The sequence below is a fragment of the Linderina pennispora genome (assembly GCF_002104995.1).
Source record: "Linderina pennispora strain ATCC 12442 chromosome Unknown DL89scaffold_10, whole genome shotgun sequence".
Classification (NCBI taxonomy): Eukaryota; Fungi; Kickxellomycota; class Kickxellomycetes; order Kickxellales; family Kickxellaceae; genus Linderina; species Linderina pennispora.
Window position 1 is genome coordinate 241,279 of NW_024468258.1, and position 18,822 is coordinate 260,100.

Below are 18,822 nucleotides of genomic sequence, written 5' to 3' on the forward strand. Positions count from 1 at the left end.
CTTTGCCTATTATCTTATTGCGGGAGAATTCAATTGGAGGTACTACAAAAGGGGTATTCAGGCACCAGCATGTATGCGCAGCTGTTTTGCATGCAGCTCCTTGGTATCTCCGAAATTGGGGTAATCGCAAAAGAAAACAGGGAATAGGCTACAATTGGCAAATGTGTACCCTGGAGACAAGTAATGCAATGGAGCTATCCCGCTCCCCAAATAGAGCATGGCAATTGAGGACAGATGCTGGTTGTCAGAAATTGGCCCAGCAGGCATTCCCCTCTTGATTTTTCCTTCTCTGGCCATTGTGTTCTTGGCAAGGTGCATAGGGCATGTGCTCAGGTCACACGGCCAAGCTGCGGATATGTCCGAAAACGCCAAAGAGCCGAGCAAACTATCACTTCTCTGGTGATGATACCAGAGGCGATTTATTCATCCATGGCCATTTGCGTAATGAACAGTTGCAGCGGATTGCCTTCTATCGAGTGTGAAGCACCGGGTGTTGGTATCTGCTCTACTCTCACAGTCATACCATGTCTAAGGCACACACAGCAGGTATCCAATCACCAGACTTCGGACATTGAAAAAAAAAAAACACACTCCATAATTATGCAAGACCTGTGCGTCAATCTCAACGGTTTCTCCCTCCGCAGGGGCAAACAATGTAATTTCCACATTTACCTCTTCAGTTTTCTCACAAAAATGGCATCCAATAGCACGTACGAAATCCCCGAGGGACCTGCCAGGACGCCAAGCTCAAGAAGCCGTTTTTTGACTACGCTAGCATGTCGCAGGGGGGCGTTCCCCTGGTAATCGACAACGGCTCCTAGCAAGTGCCGTGCAGGCTGGGCCAGCGAGGCTTCGCCACGCCTCGAATTCGACAACATTGTAGCAAAATACCGCAACCGCAAAGTAAGCTCAGGCGCGCTTCTCCTGGTTGGCGACGATGTACATACTGATGCCATGGCCAAGTCCAGTATCCGCAGCGGATTCGACAACGGCGTGCTGACAAACTTTGACGTCATGGAAAATGTCCTCGACTATATATTCACTCTGCTGGGCTGCACCGACGACCGCGTAGCCCAGCCCATCGTCATGACCGAGACCGTATGCACACCATATAGCTCCAGACGCCACATGTCAGAGCTGTTGTTTGAGTGCTATAGTGTGCCGAGCGTCACCTATGGCGTGGATGCAGCGTGGAGCTACTACCAGAATGCTGGGACACTCAATGATGATGCGCTGATCATCGACACAGGCAATGTTGCGTCGCATGTCATCCCGCTTTATGATGCGCGGATCCACACTAACCACACGAAGCGCCTGAACTTGGGCGGCCAGGCAATGGACGAGCACCTTCTCAAATTGCTGCAACTAAAGTACCCGACGTTCCCGATGAAGATCACCGAGTGGCAGGCACACCAGCTCATTGACAGGTTTGCCTATGTGGCTGACGACTACGACCGGGAGCTTGCCGGCTTCCTGTCCCCCGACTTTTTGAAAGAGCACGATCAGATCGTACAGTTCCCGTTCCCGATTCCTGCGCTTGATGAGCGCACTGCGGAGGAGATTGAGCTGCGGCGCGAGCAACGACGCCAACAGATGAAGAAAATGCAGGAGAACCTGGCACGTAAGCGCCAGGAGAAGGTTGAGCAGCGTGAGCAGGAGTTGCAGTCACTAACAGCTTTGCGCGAAAGCAAGTCCGAACTGGAGACCGGCGAGTTTGTCATGCAGCTGAAGGATGCTGGGCTAGCCAACGAGCAGGAGCTTGATGCTGCAATTGATGACGCGCAGAACTTTGTCACTCGCGCCCACAACAAAGAGATGGGCATCACCTGAGCCTGAGGACAGGCAGCCGCCGACGTTCCCGCTGCTAGAGATCCCCGACGAGGAACTCACCGATGAGCAGAAACAGGAGAAGCTGAAGCAGAAGCAGCAAAAGGCGCTGTACGATGGCCGTGAGCGCGAGCGGCTTGAGCGCGAGAAAAGCGCGGATGGAGCAGGAGGAGCTTGAGCGCCAGGACGACGAGCTGCGTACCAACCACTTTGACCAGTGGCTGGAAGACAAAGATCGCCAGGCGCAACCAGATCCTGTCCCGGATTGATGAACGACGCGCACGACGCAAAGAGCTGCACGACCGGCGGAGTCCACGCGTCACAGCAGCGTATGCGGTCAATCGCCGATCTTGCCGCCAACGAATCCACCGCCACAGGTAATAAGCGTCGGCGGCGCGGCGATCAGGACGACGATTTCGGCGCCGAAGACGATGATTGGAACGTCTACAGGGACATCAGCAAAGAGGACGACGACGAAGAAGAGGAGGCGGATTTGGAGGAGCTCGAGAAAAACAACAAGGTTCTGGAGCAGCATGCGCTGTTCTACCTGGAAGCGCTGGACCGCGATGCTCGGGCCAAGATTGAGAATACAACAATTTACCGGTTCACCGAGGGCTGCTTACCGGCAATCTTGGAGAAGCCCGCCGCACCGCAAACTATTGATAATGCGGCGATTGTTGCCAGGGCAGCGCGCGAGTACCAGCTGCACCTGAATGTGGAGCGGATCCGTGTGCCCGAGGTGCTGTTCAGACCAAGCCTTGTCGGGCTGGACCAGGCTGGGCTGCTCGAGACCATCGACGGCGTCCTGAGGCAAACAGTCCGTGGCCCTGGGCTCGTGAAGAATGTGTTTGTCACCGGTGGTGGGTTCTCCAAGGTGCCTGGGCTGCTGGAGCGGCTACGCAGGGACATCGTGGGCATTGTTCCGGTTGGCACGCAGGTCAGTGTCAAGGGCGCTGCTGACCCGGTGCTGGATGCTTGGCGTGGGGCTGCAAAGTGGAGCACGACTGAGACCAGTACGTTCAAGCAGAGCTGCATTACACGCGAGGACTACATGGAGTTTGGCGGCGACTACCTCAAAGAGCATGCAGCGAGCAACCGCTATTTCAGGTGCTAGTATGCGGCAGCACAGCGTTTTAGCTTTATGGAAATAACATAACAACTAGTCTACGCCAATGGGTCTTTGAGCATGCTCTCCTTGTCGATAGCCATCTCCTCGATGTCACCGGCAATATCTGACACTGAATCAGAGGCCTTCTTTAGCCCAAAGGTCGGCGAGCCTTTGATATCTATGCAAAAGTCGCCAGCCAGTGCATCCTCTGCGATTCTGTATTCCTCGCTGTCCTGACGCTCGACGTAGTCGCTAAACAGCGCCTCCCTTAGTCTCTGCGACAGCGCATATGCCAGAGGGGGTGGCACCTGCATTACCAATCTGCCTATGCATATCCTTGATATCGTTCTCGACGATGCTATAGAACTGGAACGTATCTGGGAACCCCTGTGCTCTAGCGCACTCTCTGACGCTCAGCACTCTGCGCTGGTTCGGCAAGATGACCGTGCCGCTCTTTCCCATCGGCGACAAGCTCCGTCAGCTGGGTGCCAAACAGACCGTCCGGGTCCAGGCGTCCGTACAGCCCCTTCCAGCCGCCGTGGCGTGCTGCTGCGCTGTCCTTGTTCGAGAGACACCAGGGCTTGAGCTTCTCGGGTAGTGAGTGGTGGTCGGAACCAAAGGCAAACGCGATGTTGCAGATACGCTCGATATTGATGTCGTTGAACTTGCGCGACACGTGGTTATGCAGCGTGCTGACAAGTGCATCGCAGTCGCTGTCGACTCCAGGCGCCATGATCTGGTGCTCCCTACGCCGCAGCCGCTGGAACTCGCTGCACGGCGGCCTGCTGTACCGCATATGCATTTCTCCAACATAGGTGCGTCTACCGTCTCTGTCGCCAGGCGTATCCGATGGCATACTGCTGACGGCCGTGTACTTGGGAATATGACTGGTGTCTTCGCGGGTGTCTGTGTCTGGGTAGAGCGTCGCCGGATTGATGTACTCGAATTCTGGCAGGTCGCCGATTGCGTCCTTGACGGTGATTGCATGATGCGGCGCGTTGCCGTTGAGGTGGTCAAAGGGCATGAACCGGATGCCATCCGGCAGGGTAATATTCGTCTGGCCCGACTTGGCGAAGGTTGTGATGGGGGTCGGGATTCCAGGCAGCTTGCACCCACGCTTAGCAGCCCACACAAACAGCCTGCGCCGCGACTGCTGCCAGCCCGTAGTTGCCAGCCTGCAAAACGTAGAATCGAGCCTGGTATCCCATGGTGGTCAAGGGTACGCAGAATGAACTTCAGCACACCCATCTTGATGCCTCCCTCAACCCTACCCGTGCCGACCTGCTTCCCGCCAAGCTTGTAGTCCAAGAGACCACGCACGTTCTCCAGCAAGAAAGTACGTAGGGCGGTAAAAGTCGACATACGACAGGGCATTGGCAATCAGCGAGGTTTTTATGTCATCTGCCTTGATGAATCGGTTGCAGCGCGAGAAGCCCTGGCACGGCGGCCCACAGTAGATAAAGTCCACGTCGCCAGGCTGTGGCATCGGCGGCAGTGGTTTGTCGTTGAACTTGTTGATCAGCGGCTCTGTCTGGATTCCATGGTGCGCCTTGATCGCAGAGTCCAGAAGCAGGTTCGAGCACTGGCTATATACCTGCGCGTGTGGATGATTGCGTGCAAACGTCATACCTGCCGACGGCATAGTATTCGACTGCCCACTTGGTCCTTGACCACACCGGACTGGTCCATGCCCTGCGTGATTCCACCGCATCCGGAAAACAGATCCAAAGCCCGTAGCGGATGCTTGCCGCAGGCAAAACTGCTGTAGTGCTTGGTGCCCGGCTCGCCAGTCGCGTTGCTCTCTGTGGGATTGCGAATGAACTTGGACATAAGCTGCTCACGCCTCATGCGGCCGTGCTTACAGATCATACAAGACCTGGGCGCTGGCATCAGATCCTCGTCCAAGGCGTCATGTGGCTGCAGCTCCTGCCAGTCATCGGTGCTCTTGGGGGTGTATCGCATCGACTGGTATTTGGCATAGAATGCGTTCGGGTCTGTGTCCTTTGTAGGCGTTGAGACTACCAGTGATCTCGGAGGGATGGGCCACCCAGCACTTGCCGCGCAAGAATTCGCTGTTGATAAGCATCTCCTTGGGCGTCCAGAACAGGTGCCGGTCGTCGACATAGTCCGGGTCAGAGCCCACGGGCTGCAGGGCTGAAGACACATCGCGCATCCGCCGGAGAACTACCACCTTGAGCTGCGGCTCCAGCCCACCATGGCTCTTAATGGACTTGATGTATCCAATCTCGAAACGGATGGTTGGGCGTGTGCGAGCGCATATATGCGACATCATGCACGTGATATGTCACGCCCGCAACGGCGATTGCAGAGATGAGCCCTGATGAGATCCGCTGCTTTCCACTCTCATCTGTGGTCTTGGCTGCTGGCACAACCTGCTTCTTGACCTTGATTGCCGCGCCTCTTTTGCTCTTGCACAGCGAGCACCACATCTTGATGGAGCCAGTGGAGGCGGACCTTGTGCAAATTGACATCCTCAAACATCCCTTGGCTGAAGTCATACCAGAATCTGCAGAACATGATGTTTTTCCTTTGCGAAAGCCTCCATGTCCACATCCATCTCAGTGGGAATGAAAGACACAAACAGCTTGCCACGCAGATCCATGTCGATTGAGTAGGTACCACAACGATCCGCCAAGAACCACTCATGCGGAGCTGCCACCTCACCCAGGATTGTGTCGCGACCAGGCAGTAGCGTGCGTCCATGGATCATCTGCACATTGCCAGCACGCTTCGAGTATATGCTCTCGACCACCACCGCCCTGACATACAGGCCCGCGCCATGGCTGTTGCTTGCCTGGAAATCTTCCCAGATTGAGTCGATAGTGAAGCCATTTTTGGGTCCGCTGGCCTTGACCAGGACTACATCGCCGATTTTGATCGGAACCACACCGCTAGTACGTGATCCGTCGTCACTGTGGACTGTTGCATCAATGTGTACCTCACTGGCGTAGCGCCGGCCAGGCACTGGTGCTGGCAAGATAGACTCCCGCGGCCAATGCACAGTGTTTGCCCGGAACAGCTTCATTGGCACATTGTGCGCCTTCAGCTCCTCCACAAGCAGCTTCCCCTTGTCGTCCAGAGATCGCTTGAGCTCAGTTGTTCTGGTCATGGCAGGGGCTCGAGTATTTCTTCTCCCACTTCTTCACATCAGAACCGAGGCCACCATCCATATCAGTACCCGTCTGCTGCTGTTTGGGGCTAGCCGTCTGGTAGGCGGTGACGTTGATAAGGTGCTTAGCATACAGACCACGGGCAATGTCAGCCACCAGCTGGGTAATGCATGCCGGGTTCTCCTTCTTGGGCTCACCAGTGGTCTTTGACTGTGCTGTGCTGCGTCCACGGTTTGCTGCAGGCGCACGCTTCGGAGCCCTGCCCTTGACCGGCTCCCTGCACAGCGCCCGCAAAAACGGTGTTTCCAGCAGATGCTCGCGGTCCAGTGCCCCGCAGCATACATGCACTTCGTCCATGATCAAGTCACGGTTCTTGTTGAATTCGTTCATGCTAACCGGCGGCAGCAGGCTCAGGATATCGCTAGTGCCCTGCATCACCTCCTTGGAGAACTTGCTGATTGTCAGATCGGGCGTCTCGGCAGCACGCAGAACTGCCTGGTGTGCAATATACACGATCTTGTAAAGTGGTGCGTACATATGAACATATCCAGGGTGCGGGTTCAAAAGCTTATACCAGGCGAAGCAGGTACGCACCCAGATTTCTGACTCACCACGCTGCGTCAAATGCACTTCATAGTACATGATTGCCGACAGACGCAGAGGCTGGCCGCCTGCCCTCCTGTGCATGGTGAGCTCATTGTCTTCGTCGTCATCGTCGTCATCGTCGGGCTCCTCGATCGAATCGTCCAGCTCTGAAGCAGCCAATGCTGCCACGTCTCCGGCGATTGTGATATCAGTTCCTTCCTCGCCAATGTCCTCAAGCGACATCACCATATTGCCGTTCATCTGGTCGAATACCACGAAATCGTCAAGCGTGCGGCATGGCAGGTCCTCGACATCGCCCTTCTCCGGATCCTCAGCCAACACCTCAAACAGGACCTCCATTCCAGGCTCCTCCAATGGCTCGTTCTCGCGCTCCTTGTATCTGGCCATCCGTGGCTGTCTGGCTGGCGGCCTTGGCGACTGGCTGGAAGTCGTCGCGGATTTGGAGGCACTTGCCACAGAGCCCCTGCTGTATTGTTGCAGGTGCCACGACAGGGCGTATGCCCTGCGACACCTCAGAGCTAGCACAGCCACTTGCATCCCCGTCTGATTTTGAGATAGCAATGCCCTCGTCGCTTGACTCCCTGTCATCTGCTGGCACTTCTGCTTGCTTTCTCTCCGGTTCAGCGATTTTTTTGCTTCTGAGGTTCGAAAGGAACTCGAAATCGCTCGAATCCAGGTCAGATTCTGCTGAACCCTGGATTAGGATGTTCTTCGCTACTTCAATAAATGGCCATCATTAGTTATCGATGTGTGGAGGTGTGGAGGGTGTGGAGTATCGGCTTTAGGCTGCTTACTTGGCTCTCCGAGACCCGATGCGGCATTTCGAGAAGGGCTGAACCCGCAGGCTGATCTGCTGCTGAACCACCACCTAGAAATGCGAAAAAACAATGTGACTGAGGTAGATGCACAAAAGTCTGTTTTGTGATTGCTGCTGGTATCACCTACTGTTGGTACGCCAAGCCAATGGCTGCTGGATCCTTCTGCGCTTCGGCGATGCAGGCCGCATGCAGCGCGTATCACTCATGTCTGACTCAAAGTCGCTGCTGTCCATGCTGGAATGAGGAGAAGGCTGAAGGCGCAGTAGACGCTTTGGTTTTAAAAAGGTCAAGCACAGGCAGTTTTGTCGAGCAGCACACATAGAGCAAGCGCACACTCTTGAAAATGCGTGTTTAATAGCAGTTCAAGGAATACAAAGCGAAACAAGAGGTGCGAGGCTAAGAAGTGTCAGGCTGAAAACGCGTAAACAGGCTGAAACTGATCCTGGCGGGAAATTCGTTGGATCTACTAAAAAAACTATGCACACGCTTTCCAGAACAGACGAGCTGAACCGAGCTGATTATGAAGGCAGCTCGCCTTGGCTCAGGTACACATCTCGAATTGCTCTGCAGTACATTAGAGCCAGCTCTAGCACCATACATGGTGCACCATGACCACATACGTCAGCAGCCTGCTCACACGACGCACAGATTGCTAGCTCCCCTTATCCCAGTAACCCCCACTGCGAAATAACCAATATCGACGACAGTAATATTGCGCTCACATCTCACGCCTTAATTACATGCATGAGAACTACAGGGCGTATTTTTGCTCCCCTTAGGAAAATGCACAGGCGTTTGCCCATGCTTTTTAATTTCGCACATGTCATTATTTATGAAATGATGGCCATGTGTGAAATATTTGTGCTCCCTAGGTAAGAATGATATTGAATTGCTGATATTAATATCGCCAGATATCCGCCGAAACCATTTCAAACATTTGACGCGCATGGTCGACATTCCGCTTTTCGTGCTTTGTTATTTTTCGTTTAATTCCTGTATTTTTTAACTGTTGCTTCCTCGTCCGTCCATGCCATATCAGCGACGACCCAAGATCGTATTTTTCCTTGTACAAAAACCCCTTCCCCCGCCATTCTTCCCCGTGTTTACTCCACATTTCGTGCTGTTTGTTTTTAAAACCAGATCGCCTGGTGTTGGCAGAGATTTCACCCTGGTCCTGTTTTTTTGACAATATCGCTCATTGTTCATCTCCTCAGACATCCACTTACGGACAAACGCTGTCACGCGGGTCTAACTGGAATAGTTTCATACCAGACTTTTGACTGTGGAATTCGAAACCAAATCGTTGACAAACTCGCTATTTTATATCCTGGCCTAGGAAATATCCTCATTCAGTGACCATCTGTGTTCGTGCAGCCGCTGCACGTTCTATTCGTTACTCTGAGTCCACTTATAACTAGCAACAGAAACCCACCTGTATATTCAGAGGAACATTCTGAAATCTCTCCTTTTACACGGCCCTACACACCACCTTCTTAATTCCACACGGCAGCACCAGCAACATCTATCCTAGCAGATCCGCTTATTTTCTATATTTCTAACCTACGACCATGTGGAGACAATTGACAATAGCAGGGCTTGCAATCCAGGCTTTGCTGTTATCAAGTGCCGCGGCGGCTCCACAAGGCTCACAGCGATCCGACAGGCTGCTTCATCGACTAACAGGGTTCACTGATCCGCCTGCGCCGCCTGCCAACCTCATCGCCGGTATCGAGGACCCAAACTCTCCTTCATCATCCGCTTCAGCAGCCGCGCCTGCCATCCACTGACCAATCTCTGATCAGCGACAACGCATTCCGCATCCCGGTGATGTCGCACAGATCTGGAACCAGCCGCGCGTCGACAATGCAGGCCCGCGTTCGCACACTGCAAAAACACATGCTACAAGTGCCTGGCAAGTGGCTGCAGGAGGTACAAAGCCTGCCAGTCAAAGAGTACGGCAACAGCATCGAGTACTTACGCCGAAGTAGGGGTTGGCACGCCTCAGCAGATGTTCAAACTGGACTTGGACACGGGCTCCGGTGACATCTGGCTGGCGGGCCAAGAGTGTAGGGTGTGCTCACGGCACAAGAAATTCGACCCCGATCGCTCATCAACGCACAGATATGAGGGTCGCAAATGGGGCATTTCGTATGGCGATGGGTCGTTTGCCGCCGGCACCACCATCCGCGACACTGTATCCATCGGCAAAATTTCTGTGCCCAACCAAGTCATTGGCCTCGCAACTAACGAGTCCAGAGCGTACCAGGTCGATACTGTCGATGGGCTCCTGGGGCTGGCACACAGCGGCGTGGCGTTCATTCCCGGCGTTACCACGTTCCTTGACAACATGTACGAGAACAACATTCTTAAAGACCCGATCTTTTCTGTCTATATTACGGAGAAAGACAAGGACGGGTTTGCTGGCGAATACCTGTTTGGCAGCTATGACAAGAGCAAGTTCATTGGTGACTTGACCTGGGTGCCATTGTATCAGCCCAAGTTCTGGCAAATCCTGGTTGACGGCGTGTCGTTCAATGTCCAGAGCCTCAGCAGTGAAAAGATGGACATCAAGGGCCCGGCAATTCTCGACACTGGCACAACGCTTATCGTTATGAATGATGAACAGGCAACCAGAGTTCCACCGCGGCATTCCGTCAGCCGAAAACAGCGATATCTACGGGTGGATCCTGCCGTGCAACACCGATCAGGTCGTACCCGGAAACCTGACTTTCACGATCGCAGGCGCCGAGTTTCCACGTGCCGATTAAGAGCTTGATCCGCGAGCCGGTCAAGGGCCTAGACGGCTGGTGCTTCTCGGCTGTAACTAGCGGTGCCTCCAACTTCATTATCCTCGGCGACATCTTCCTCCGTTCAAACTATGTAGTATTTGACCGTGGCCAATCTCGCGTTGGCATTGCCCCCTCAAAACACCAATAGCCAGCTAGAGGGATAGCTATATATTCCTCTAGGCTCCTCTTCTATTCATCACGTACATATCCTCCTAACCTCTCCTCCACACCTACTCTATATCTGCACTTGCGCTTGTTTGTCCTTGCTGCGCATTTGCTTGCAATTATTAGCAATACATCCACGTGACCGATCCGATCGCTTTAGATCGGCCGCCCAAAATCAAATCAGAAAATCCCAGGTGAAAAAGTGGTGAAAAAAATCGGCTGGCGTTTTCGTTGCCTTGTTGGGCTCTTACTCTTCTGTCTCTCTCGGCTTTCTTTTTCGCTTCCATAGAGCAGTCGACACCTGCACATATACGCATCACAGTCATGAGGATAACACCGGCGGTTCTGGCGACGATTGTCGACCGGCCACTGTCTGAGCTGACAGTGCTGAGTCTGAAGGACAAAGAGATCACGCACCTGGACGACATCTCGGCATGCATCAACCTGCGCAACCTCGATCTCTCGGGCAACCATATAAAGTCAAACGACTCCCTGAGCGGGATCCGGCATCTCGAGGACCTCGTGTACCTGAACCTTAACAACAACCAGCTGGAGACGATTGACGTGATCGAGTACATGAGCAAGCTCAACGTTTTGAACATCAGCAACAACAGCCTGGCGACAATCCCCCGCTCTGTTGCAAAATGCACAGACCTGCGCGCCCTGGTTCTGGCGCACAACACAATCAAGCGTATCGAGAACGTGGGTGCGCTGGCCAAGCTCAACACCCTGGTGGTCTCGCACAACCAGCTTGAGGACATCCCTAAAATGCCCAAGCTGGGAGAGCTGAAGAAGATCAGCGCAGCACACAACCAACTGCGCACAGTGCCTGATCTCACCAGCTACCCGCTGCTGAAGGAGCTGAGGCTCAACGACAATAAGCTGACAGGCGTGCCGGAGGACATCCGCCTGTGCGCCAGTCTCACAGTGCTGGATCTCGGCAACAATATGCTGAAGGACTGGGTGGCCGTGGCGCCGCTATCGTCGCTGATGCACCTGGACAACCTGAACCTTAAGGGCAACCCCGTGTGCGAGCTGGAGGGATACCGGGAGCGCATCTTGAAGATGGTCCCGACGCTGAGGATCCTAGATGGCCAGCGGATTCGATGAAAAATTCTTGGAGCGCAAACAGAAGCGCCAGCGCCATGCAGAATTCGTAAAGCAGCGCGAGGAGTTTAGAGGAAAGCGTCGGGAGCACGGTAAGAAAAAGACTGAATGGCGGTCCAAGAGCCGCACTGCAGATAGTGATGATGGTGAGGGCAGTGGGGCAGAAGACAAGGACAAGGGCGAGACAAAGAGAAAGTCGTTTGACAAGAAGCTTGACAAGAACCCTTCGACAAAAAGCCTTTCGACAAAAGCCTTTCGACAAGAAGCCTTTCGACAAGAAGCGGCCGCGGCGCGAGCATGGCGATGGCAAGGAGGGCGATTTCAAGAAGAAAAAGAGGGACTTTGGCAAGAAGCCGTCCGACAGTAATGCCCCAAAGAGACTTCAAAAGGTCCAAGCGGCCCGTGAGGGAGTAAGCAACAGCAGCACGCCTTGCACAGTTGGCTCCTTTCCTGACATTTCTGAATGCAGACATAAACACATGCTAGGCAGATGATTTTAGATATGAGATGGTTTTAGATATGGAAGCCCTGTTTCGTCGTCACTTGTCGGCAACCGGAACTACAGTAGCAGTGCCCTTCATGGTGATACCGCCTTCGTTGTCTGTAGACCACAGCTCGCAGATGCGCGACCCATCAGCAGCCTCGCTGCCTTCGCTGCGCTGGGACCAGCGGCCATTCAGTGTCAGTGACTGCTGACAGTACATTGGGCTGATTGCCCGGTACTCGAACGACTTGGCCACATATCCTTTTGGCATGTTCGCCTGCAGCAGCTGCAACAGCAGCGTGCACGTCAGCGGCCCATGCACCAGCAATCCTGGGTGGTTCTCAATATTGCACGCGTAGTTGTGGTCGTAGTGGATGCGATGCGAGTTCCACGTCAGCGCCGAGTATCGGAACAGCATAATCTCCGTCGGGAGTCAGCGTGTGGCTGAACTCCGGCTGGCGCTTGTGCTTGACAATCTTGCGCTGGACCTCGACCGGCTTCATGTAGACGAGCTGGCGACGCTCGACCATGCTCAGGCCCAGCTCATTGCGTGTCTCGCGCAAGAACTTGACAAACACCAGTGGGTCCGCATCTGCCCGCTCTTTGACAGAGATGTCTTCGATAGAACTAACCAGCTGGGCTGCCGAGCCCACTCGCAGTGGGTTCTCGGGTCGGAAATCGATTAGACCGCCAGGCCCACATGCGCTGCACGAAGGGGGCGGGCGGAGTTCCGGCTGCATGGTAGCCGTCAGGCGACAAAGACTGCTCACTCTTGGCCGACGGGAAGTACACCAGGTGTGCTGCGGGTGGCAGAGCTGTACCTTCAGCAATATCGCCGAACAGCGGGTCTGTCGGGTGCGGCGGGTAGCTCGATGGCAGGTACGGCCGAATCGTTTGGTCCAGCAGCGTCAGCTGTCGCGAGTCCATGCGGTCCCACACCTCGGAGCGCGTCTGCTTGGCGTCCTTGGCCCACTGCTGGATCATTGTGACCTCAGACGATGGAGGCGACGAGTACGACCGGGGTCATGGCTGGTGGAAGCGACCGTGCTACTACTGGCTGCAATTTGCGCAGTGAATGCGAATGACGACCGAGAGAAATGAGCATTGCCAAAATAGATAACCAGGAATATTCTAAAGCTGATGGAGCTGAAGTTGCTGAAGTTGCTGAAGCATGAGCCAGCTTTAAATGGTCGGGAGGATGACACTGGAGGGCCCGGGAAATACTTTTGCCTGGCAGCAGCCGCATGTCCCTCCCGCAGACAACAGCACGCGGGATTTCCAAGCACCTATCGGATATCTGGGCGTGCGAACCGGGGCTAAGGGGGAGAGCAAAGGACAACTGTTGACCCGCAAGTGTGATAGCAAAGGCGGATCATCTCTGCACGGCGGATAACCGAAGGCCGGGAGCGTGGCAGATGAAGCAGACTGTGGGCAGTTGGTCATGATTTTATTCGTACAGGCTATAAAACAAGATGAAGATATTAGCTAGGGCTGAGAGAGGGTCTGTGTCTGGCTGGTCCTAGACATTCTGCTGGAGCCAGACAAAGAGCTGGAACCACTGCTGAATAGTGAGCCGAGCAATCTGGGGCTTTGCATCAGCAGGCTTTACATCAGCAGGCTGCGCATTGGCAGGCCGGGCTCCGGTGATGTACTGTGGGCTTGGGACAGGCGCAGCCGAGGCACAAGCAATGAGCACAACCAGAGCGATAATCTGCAGTCTTGAAAGTTTCATGATGTTTCTGAATGCGTGACGGTGGGGGAAAAAGACAGCTAATAGTATGTTGAGGAATTCGCCTACATCTTGGCTACATCTGTCTGCATTTATATGGACACACGGGAAGAGCGCATGGTCCACGGAGCAAGTGCATGGGCTTCTGGCTATTGTAGTGGCCGATTAGTTGCATATAGTCCATTGCGGAAGCTCCATATTGCGTTAAATGTCTACCAGCTGACTGACATGGTGTGACTTTGTCGATTACACCTTCGATAACAATACAGACCTGGGCTATTGCAGAAATAGGACGCCACCTAGCATGCATATACTTTGGGCCTGGTGCATAATTGCAGGTTGTGCGCAGCCTGCATTGCGTAATTGCTGTACGAGCTGCAAAGGCTGCAATAAGATACACGCTTTGACAGGACTGGATTGAAGCGGGAGCGACCTACTGGCTGCGCCAATTCTCTCATATGCTGCAGCAGCACTCGGAGATGGTTCCTTTCCTGCTTTCACTGTGACGCCTTCCCCTTCAGCAGATAGCAAGAGCACAATACAGCAAGATGGTACTATAAATACCTCCGAGTGCAGTTGGGTCATGTAGGGTGCAGCGCCTCTCCCGGGGTATTTTGTTTGCCCAGAATGGGTAGCAGCTGGGCTGACTCGATTTCTAAACTTATCTCATCCCGCCCCGAGTCGAGAAAAAGAGAGAACAGCGGCATTCAGCAGCAGGTGGTGTCTCGGTGACTAGGTGGTATTATTGTGCAAGGCTGTGCCCGAATTCGACTCTACACGAATGGGAACTGTCGGGCACACATGTTGCACTACACACATGAGCTTCTATTGTCTCAAATCCGCCCTGCCCAAGAATCTGCGCATGGGGTATTTCGCGCAGCACTGCCAAGAGCTTATCTGCAAGTCCTGTCTCCCGCATCTTCCAGGGGCGCACATCCTTGCATCCTGCGACAAGACGTGATCGCTTGGCCATGGTGCATACTGTGCTGTCAGCATCTGCGGAGATGTGGGCAAACAAGGGAGAAACGGCTGGAGACAGCCTCTCCTCTCCAAACAAGCAGACACAGAATGGAAGCTAAAAGATAATGGTATGGACAGACATGTGCACACTTGTGCGATGTTCTGGCCTCCACGAGATAGAATGAGCTCTGGCCCTTTGTCTCGCAGTACCTGCATTGTATTGGGCAATTCTTGGAACAGCAACAGCATAACAGCGCGGCCTTTCAAGGCAAAGAGTGGCAGTGCATCTATGCATGCCACGGACACAATAGCCGAAGCGAGCTTGGGTCAGCTTGGCCGCATTGGGCCAAAGGGTACTATATACAAATAGTCCGTGGCTGCGTACTAAACGTAAGGGGCTCTTGCTGCCAAATGCATTTGGATAATTTGTAGAATGCTGCTGGGCAAGACTGGGGTCAGTTGGTTTTCAGATGTCCGTGGACGACGAGGAGGAGGAGAGGGAGAGGCGTTTTCCGGATATAATGATATTGCGCGCCCATATGCTGATTCTGCCCTCTAATTGTAGCCCGAATATTCAGACATCCCAGAGCCCCCTTTGTCGGTTTGTTTGGGGGTGTTTCAGTAGAAGAAAAGGTGCGTCAGATATTCAGGAGCGTCTCGCTCGGCACAAGACCACCAAATGAAGCAAAGCACCACGAACAAGCCGGAAAATAAAAACGAAGCCCAAAGTTCTCTCCGAACAATCTGGCTTTGTGAGCGACGTATTTTGCAATTCGCTGGGTAAATTTTACGGGTCAACTGGAAAAAGAGTCTCTCGTATAGCGGTCTACTGCCTTACGCTTGTTTTGCCTTGGCCCAGCCAAAGAAAGCCGGAAATAACCAGACGCAGGCAGCAAAATGGTATAAATGGCCAGGATATAGTGCAGTTAAGCGACAAGAAGAAAACAGGCACAAACGTAACCTTTGCTTTTTCGGCGCCATCTTTTCTTCCCTTTCCTCTACTTCTTTTTTCTTTGCAAAGTCTCTGAAAGAGAGTTTTTATATCCACTCTATTCACTATTCAGCACATCGACTGCCCTCAAACAAGCAGCTTTTTTTAATCTTATCTCCATCACATTTGCATATACTTCGTGTTCAGCACTGCTTTCTGGGTACACAGCTAGCTGCAGACGATCTAAATATGGAGCTTGATCCTCGTATAAAGGTTTTCAAGCTGGAGTTCCCGCTCAACACATCAGCGACAGGGCTCAAACCACAGCGCACATACCATGGGCGCATAGAGGTCTCGGTGCGAGAGCCGATAGCAGTGCGCCAGCTGCGCCTGATGTTTGAAGGCTGGGAGCGCATAGATTTTGGCGCCAAGCTGGGTGCCTCACGCAAGCAAATCTTCCGGACATCGGTAGACCTCCTGCGCACACCTGACGCCATCGACTCGATCTCTGGCACACACATCTTCGACTTTACTTGCACCATGCCCAACATCAACTTCCCTGTGGCCATGCGCGCGTCGATCTGCGAAGTGTCGTATACAATGAGCGGGTCGCTTGTCGGGTATGCCCCGCACACCCCGTACGAGGCGGTGACACAGTGCGCGAATAACATCATGCCGCTGGCATTCGATTCGGTGTCAGTGCAACTGGCGCCCAAGGTACTGCCGTCAGGAGTCGGCTGGCTGAAGCCCCTGGTGATGCGCGACGGTGTGATGCTGGCGGAGCCCGTGAAGCGCATTTTCAGGCGTGCAGCAGCACAGACAGCCATGAATATTTGCGTGCAGGTGAAAAACCACTGCTGCACACTAGGAGAAGGCAATTCTAGTTGACATCGATGCGACGATGCTGCAGAAGGACCGTGTGCTGACATTCATTCGCGCAGCCGTGATCGAACAGGTGTCACTGAAGACGCATGCGTCGGGCGCGCAGACCGTCGAGCCCATCAAGGGGTTCCTGGCCACGGCCCGGTACGAACAGGGGTCGGCAGTGGTCTTGGCCGAACGCACACTCAACCGCAAGGTCTCGGAAATCGACCCTGGCAACACACAGGACTGGCGGCTGCGCACAGGACTGGGGCAGCTCTGACCAGCCATTGCGGGGCCTCAATGGTGTCCAGAATCTGCGCATCCGTGTGCCGCGCCGCGATGTGTGCACGGCTGAAGGCTGCTATCTGCAGTTCAGCCATGTGCTGCGTATTACCTTTGGCTTGACATCTCGGCCGGTCAGCGGCGGATTCGACACAAAGTACGCCAGCAAGGACGTGCCGCTACGTTTGGTTACCTCAAAGTTCGGCGATGTCGGACATGCGTCGCAGGTCGAAATCAATAACCGTCTGTCGGCACTCTCAACCGAAAGCGACGGCAGCGCAGTCAACGAGGCATACGGGTACCTGCTCAGCGAGAACTCGCGAGCAACAAGACCCAAATCCCTCGAACATTACGCTGGCCAGAAGGACACCCCAGCACCAGTACTCACGCCTGTATCGATGTCGCCACCGAGCTGCCCATACACGCCTGTGCAGCGACCCGTGTCCAGCCACCAGCCAGCCTCGCCGCTATCACCACAGGCAGAGTCGTTCGGTGATAGCAGGGACCCGCGACCAGTATCATCAATCAGCACGCCTGCGTCGGGTGACCAGTTCTGGTTCGGCCTTTGCCGCCGGTTCCAACGCGGCCGTCGAAGCGCCAGTCGACCATTGCTGAGGTTGTCACGGCCGCCTGGGCTGACGACAGTATGCCGGCTCTGCCTGCGCAATCAGTGCCTGCATCACCTGTGGGCACGCCTACGCATAAGGAGTCCCAGTCGTCGCCTTCAGACACGGTGTCGCCAAAGCTGGTGCGTCCTGTCAGCATTGAAAAGTGCATTTCAACGACGCCCAGTCTAGACGACGGGCTGCGGATCCACGCTACAACCGACAGCAACGCATCCACGGAGTGCATGTCAACCAGGGACGCAATCGTATATACCAGCGACTCGCTCACCAGCAAGCACCTGTCGGCCAGCTCCAGCATGGACTTTGAAGGGTCAGAGTCGTCGGCAGCGACCAAGGGCCGGAACAGCCCTGCCGAGGATCCGGCTCTGTCAGAATTCCGCGACCCGTCAGTCACTGGCACATTCCAGTCCGCGCTGTCATCGCCCAGCAGCAGAGACTACGAGGAGTCACAGATGTCGGTGGCTGAGAAGCGCGGGTCAGCACAGAGCGAGGGCGAGACCATCGTGTGCACACCCGAGGGCCTTTGTGGCCACAAGTTTGACGAGATCACCTCCAGGCGGTACAGCACATCGCCAGAGCTCGCAATCAAGAAGCTCGAGCTCCTGTCGCTGCCCGAGCTCGAGCCGCTGGATTTCGGCCGTAGCCTGGATTTAGCATCCACACATGGCGATGCTAGCAACTTCAGCTTCTAATGTGTTTATATCCTTAAAACCTCAAACAAGAGTGTTCTTAGTTGAGCTTGGCGATGGCCTCAATCTCGACCTTGGCGTTCTTGGGCAGCTTGCCGACTTCGAACGCCGAGCGCGCGGGCGGGCTGGTGTGGAACACCTTGGCGTAGACGTCGTTCATGGCGGGCCACTCGTTGATGTCATCGAGGAAGCACGTGGTCTTGACCACGTTGGCGATGCTGCTGCCCGAGGCAACCAGCACCGCCTCGAGGTTCTTCAGGACCTGCTCGGTCTGGCCCGTGATGTCCTTGGCCTCGATCTCGCCCGACGCCGGGTTGATCGGGATCTGGCCCGACACGTACACCGTGTTGTCCGAGACGATGGCCTGCGAGTAGGGGCCCAGGGCGGCGGGCGCGTTGGTGGTAGAGACGACCTTGCGAGACATTGAGCGAATTGCGATCTGCGAAGAAGAGAAACGGGTGAACGACTTGGCGGCGGCGCGGGCGAACATTATAAGGAGTAGGGCTGACTAATGCGTCACTGACTTTATTCTCACAGCGAAAAGTAGAAGATCAACAAGGAGGAGGGAGGTGTGGCAAAGCGGTTCTTGGACCAGGCCCCTCGCCCGCTACCCGCTCAATTTAAGCATTTCTCGCTTGCTCACACGGATCCTCCCGCTTCCACCCTGCCAGCCTGGATGGGAAAGATGCCCTCTGAGAATTATCCA

The 18,822-nt window shown here is 54.5% G+C and overlaps 9 protein-coding genes across 9 annotated transcripts; 4 read left to right on the forward strand and 5 right to left on the reverse strand.

Annotated features, from left to right (window-relative positions):
- Positions 1 to 524: 524 nt before the first annotated feature.
- DL89DRAFT_294123 (actin-like ATPase domain-containing protein) lies at positions 525 to 2,941 on the forward strand (the record flags this gene model as incomplete). Its single annotated transcript, XM_040890476.1, has 6 exons — positions 525 to 546; positions 727 to 791; positions 826 to 1,791; positions 1,832 to 1,938; positions 1,976 to 2,084; positions 2,120 to 2,941. The coding sequence occupies 6 exons, from the start codon at positions 525 to 527 to the stop codon at positions 2,939 to 2,941; spliced, it is 2,091 nt and encodes a 696-aa protein (XP_040742012.1).
- Positions 2,942 to 3,329: 388 nt separating this feature from the next.
- DL89DRAFT_284985 (S-adenosyl-L-methionine-dependent methyltransferase) lies at positions 3,330 to 5,459 on the reverse strand (the record flags this gene model as incomplete). The annotated part of the gene is made up of 4 exons (XM_040889803.1): positions 4,958 to 5,459; positions 4,565 to 4,929; positions 4,300 to 4,529; positions 3,330 to 4,110 (listed from the first exon to the last, which is right to left on the reverse strand). Exons 1-4 carry the CDS (start codon positions 5,226 to 5,228, stop codon positions 3,330 to 3,332), a joined length of 1,647 nt encoding a protein of 548 aa, XP_040742013.1. The 5' UTR covers positions 5,229 to 5,459.
- Positions 5,460 to 5,574: 115 nt separating this feature from the next.
- DL89DRAFT_27952 (uncharacterized protein) lies at positions 5,575 to 7,430 on the reverse strand. Its single transcript, XM_040889574.1, has one exon. The coding sequence runs from the start codon at positions 7,258 to 7,260 to the stop codon at positions 6,049 to 6,051; it is 1,212 nt and encodes a 403-aa protein (XP_040742014.1). The 5' UTR covers positions 7,261 to 7,430; the 3' UTR covers positions 5,575 to 6,048.
- A 1,339-nt stretch (positions 7,431 to 8,769) lies between these two features.
- Positions 8,770 to 10,596, forward strand: DL89DRAFT_268723 (acid protease). Its single transcript, XM_040888021.1, has 5 exons — positions 8,770 to 9,174; positions 9,293 to 9,434; positions 9,499 to 10,125; positions 10,199 to 10,239; positions 10,262 to 10,596. The coding sequence occupies exons 1-5, from the start codon at positions 9,059 to 9,061 to the stop codon at positions 10,425 to 10,427; spliced, it is 1,092 nt and encodes a 363-aa protein (XP_040742015.1). The 5' UTR covers positions 8,770 to 9,058; the 3' UTR covers positions 10,428 to 10,596.
- Positions 10,597 to 10,688: 92 nt separating this feature from the next.
- On the forward strand, positions 10,689 to 12,090 carry DL89DRAFT_268724 (L domain-like protein). Its single transcript, XM_040888022.1, has 4 exons — positions 10,689 to 11,512; positions 11,535 to 11,749; positions 11,772 to 11,906; positions 11,929 to 12,090. The coding sequence occupies exons 1-4, from the start codon at positions 10,769 to 10,771 to the stop codon at positions 11,963 to 11,965; spliced, it is 1,131 nt and encodes a 376-aa protein (XP_040742016.1). The 5' UTR covers positions 10,689 to 10,768; the 3' UTR covers positions 11,966 to 12,090.
- DL89DRAFT_294126 (uncharacterized protein) lies at positions 12,091 to 13,062 on the reverse strand (the record flags this gene model as incomplete). Its single annotated transcript, XM_040890477.1, has 4 exons — positions 12,091 to 12,456; positions 12,509 to 12,700; positions 12,747 to 13,025; positions 13,054 to 13,062. The coding sequence occupies 4 exons, from the start codon at positions 13,060 to 13,062 to the stop codon at positions 12,091 to 12,093; spliced, it is 846 nt and encodes a 281-aa protein (XP_040742017.1).
- Positions 13,063 to 13,465: 403 nt separating this feature from the next.
- Positions 13,466 to 13,810, reverse strand: DL89DRAFT_268726 (uncharacterized protein). The gene has a single exon (XM_040888023.1). The coding sequence runs from the start codon at positions 13,765 to 13,767 to the stop codon at positions 13,555 to 13,557; it is 213 nt and encodes a 70-aa protein (XP_040742018.1). The 5' UTR covers positions 13,768 to 13,810; the 3' UTR covers positions 13,466 to 13,554.
- A 2,094-nt stretch (positions 13,811 to 15,904) lies between these two features.
- Positions 15,905 to 18,119, forward strand: DL89DRAFT_294127 (uncharacterized protein; the record flags this gene model as incomplete). The annotated part of the gene is made up of 4 exons (XM_040890478.1): positions 15,905 to 16,492; positions 16,524 to 16,733; positions 16,783 to 17,316; positions 17,397 to 18,119. 4 exons carry the CDS (start codon positions 15,905 to 15,907, stop codon positions 18,117 to 18,119), a joined length of 2,055 nt encoding a protein of 684 aa, XP_040742019.1.
- Positions 18,120 to 18,156: 37 nt separating this feature from the next.
- On the reverse strand, positions 18,157 to 18,540 carry DL89DRAFT_225034 (putative endoribonuclease L-PSP; the record flags this gene model as incomplete). The annotated part of the gene is made up of 1 exon (XM_040884726.1): positions 18,157 to 18,540. One exon carries the CDS (start codon positions 18,538 to 18,540, stop codon positions 18,157 to 18,159), a length of 384 nt encoding a protein of 127 aa, XP_040742020.1.
- Between the last annotated feature and the right edge of the window lie 282 nt (positions 18,541 to 18,822).

Bases quoted from the DNA above. Each gene is read 5' to 3' on its own strand.
- DL89DRAFT_268724 (XM_040888022.1), top strand. From the start codon at position 10,769: ATGAGGATAACACCGGCGGTTCTGGCGACGATTGTCGACCGGCCACTG.
- DL89DRAFT_27952 (XM_040889574.1), bottom strand. From the start codon at position 7,260: ATGACAGGGAGTCAAGCGACGAGGGCATTGCTATCTCAAAATCAGACG.
- DL89DRAFT_268726 (XM_040888023.1), bottom strand. From the start codon at position 13,767: ATGAAACTTTCAAGACTGCAGATTATCGCTCTGGTTGTGCTCATTGCT.
- DL89DRAFT_268723 (XM_040888021.1), top strand. From the start codon at position 9,059: ATGTGGAGACAATTGACAATAGCAGGGCTTGCAATCCAGGCTTTGCTG. The intron at 9,175-9,292 runs GTTCACTGATCC...ATCTCTGATCAG, and splicing joins CTGCTTCATCGACTAACAGG to CGACAACGCATTCCGCATCC. The intron at 9,435-9,498 runs GTCAAAGAGTAC...ACGCCTCAGCAG, and splicing joins AGGAGGTACAAAGCCTGCCA to ATGTTCAAACTGGACTTGGA.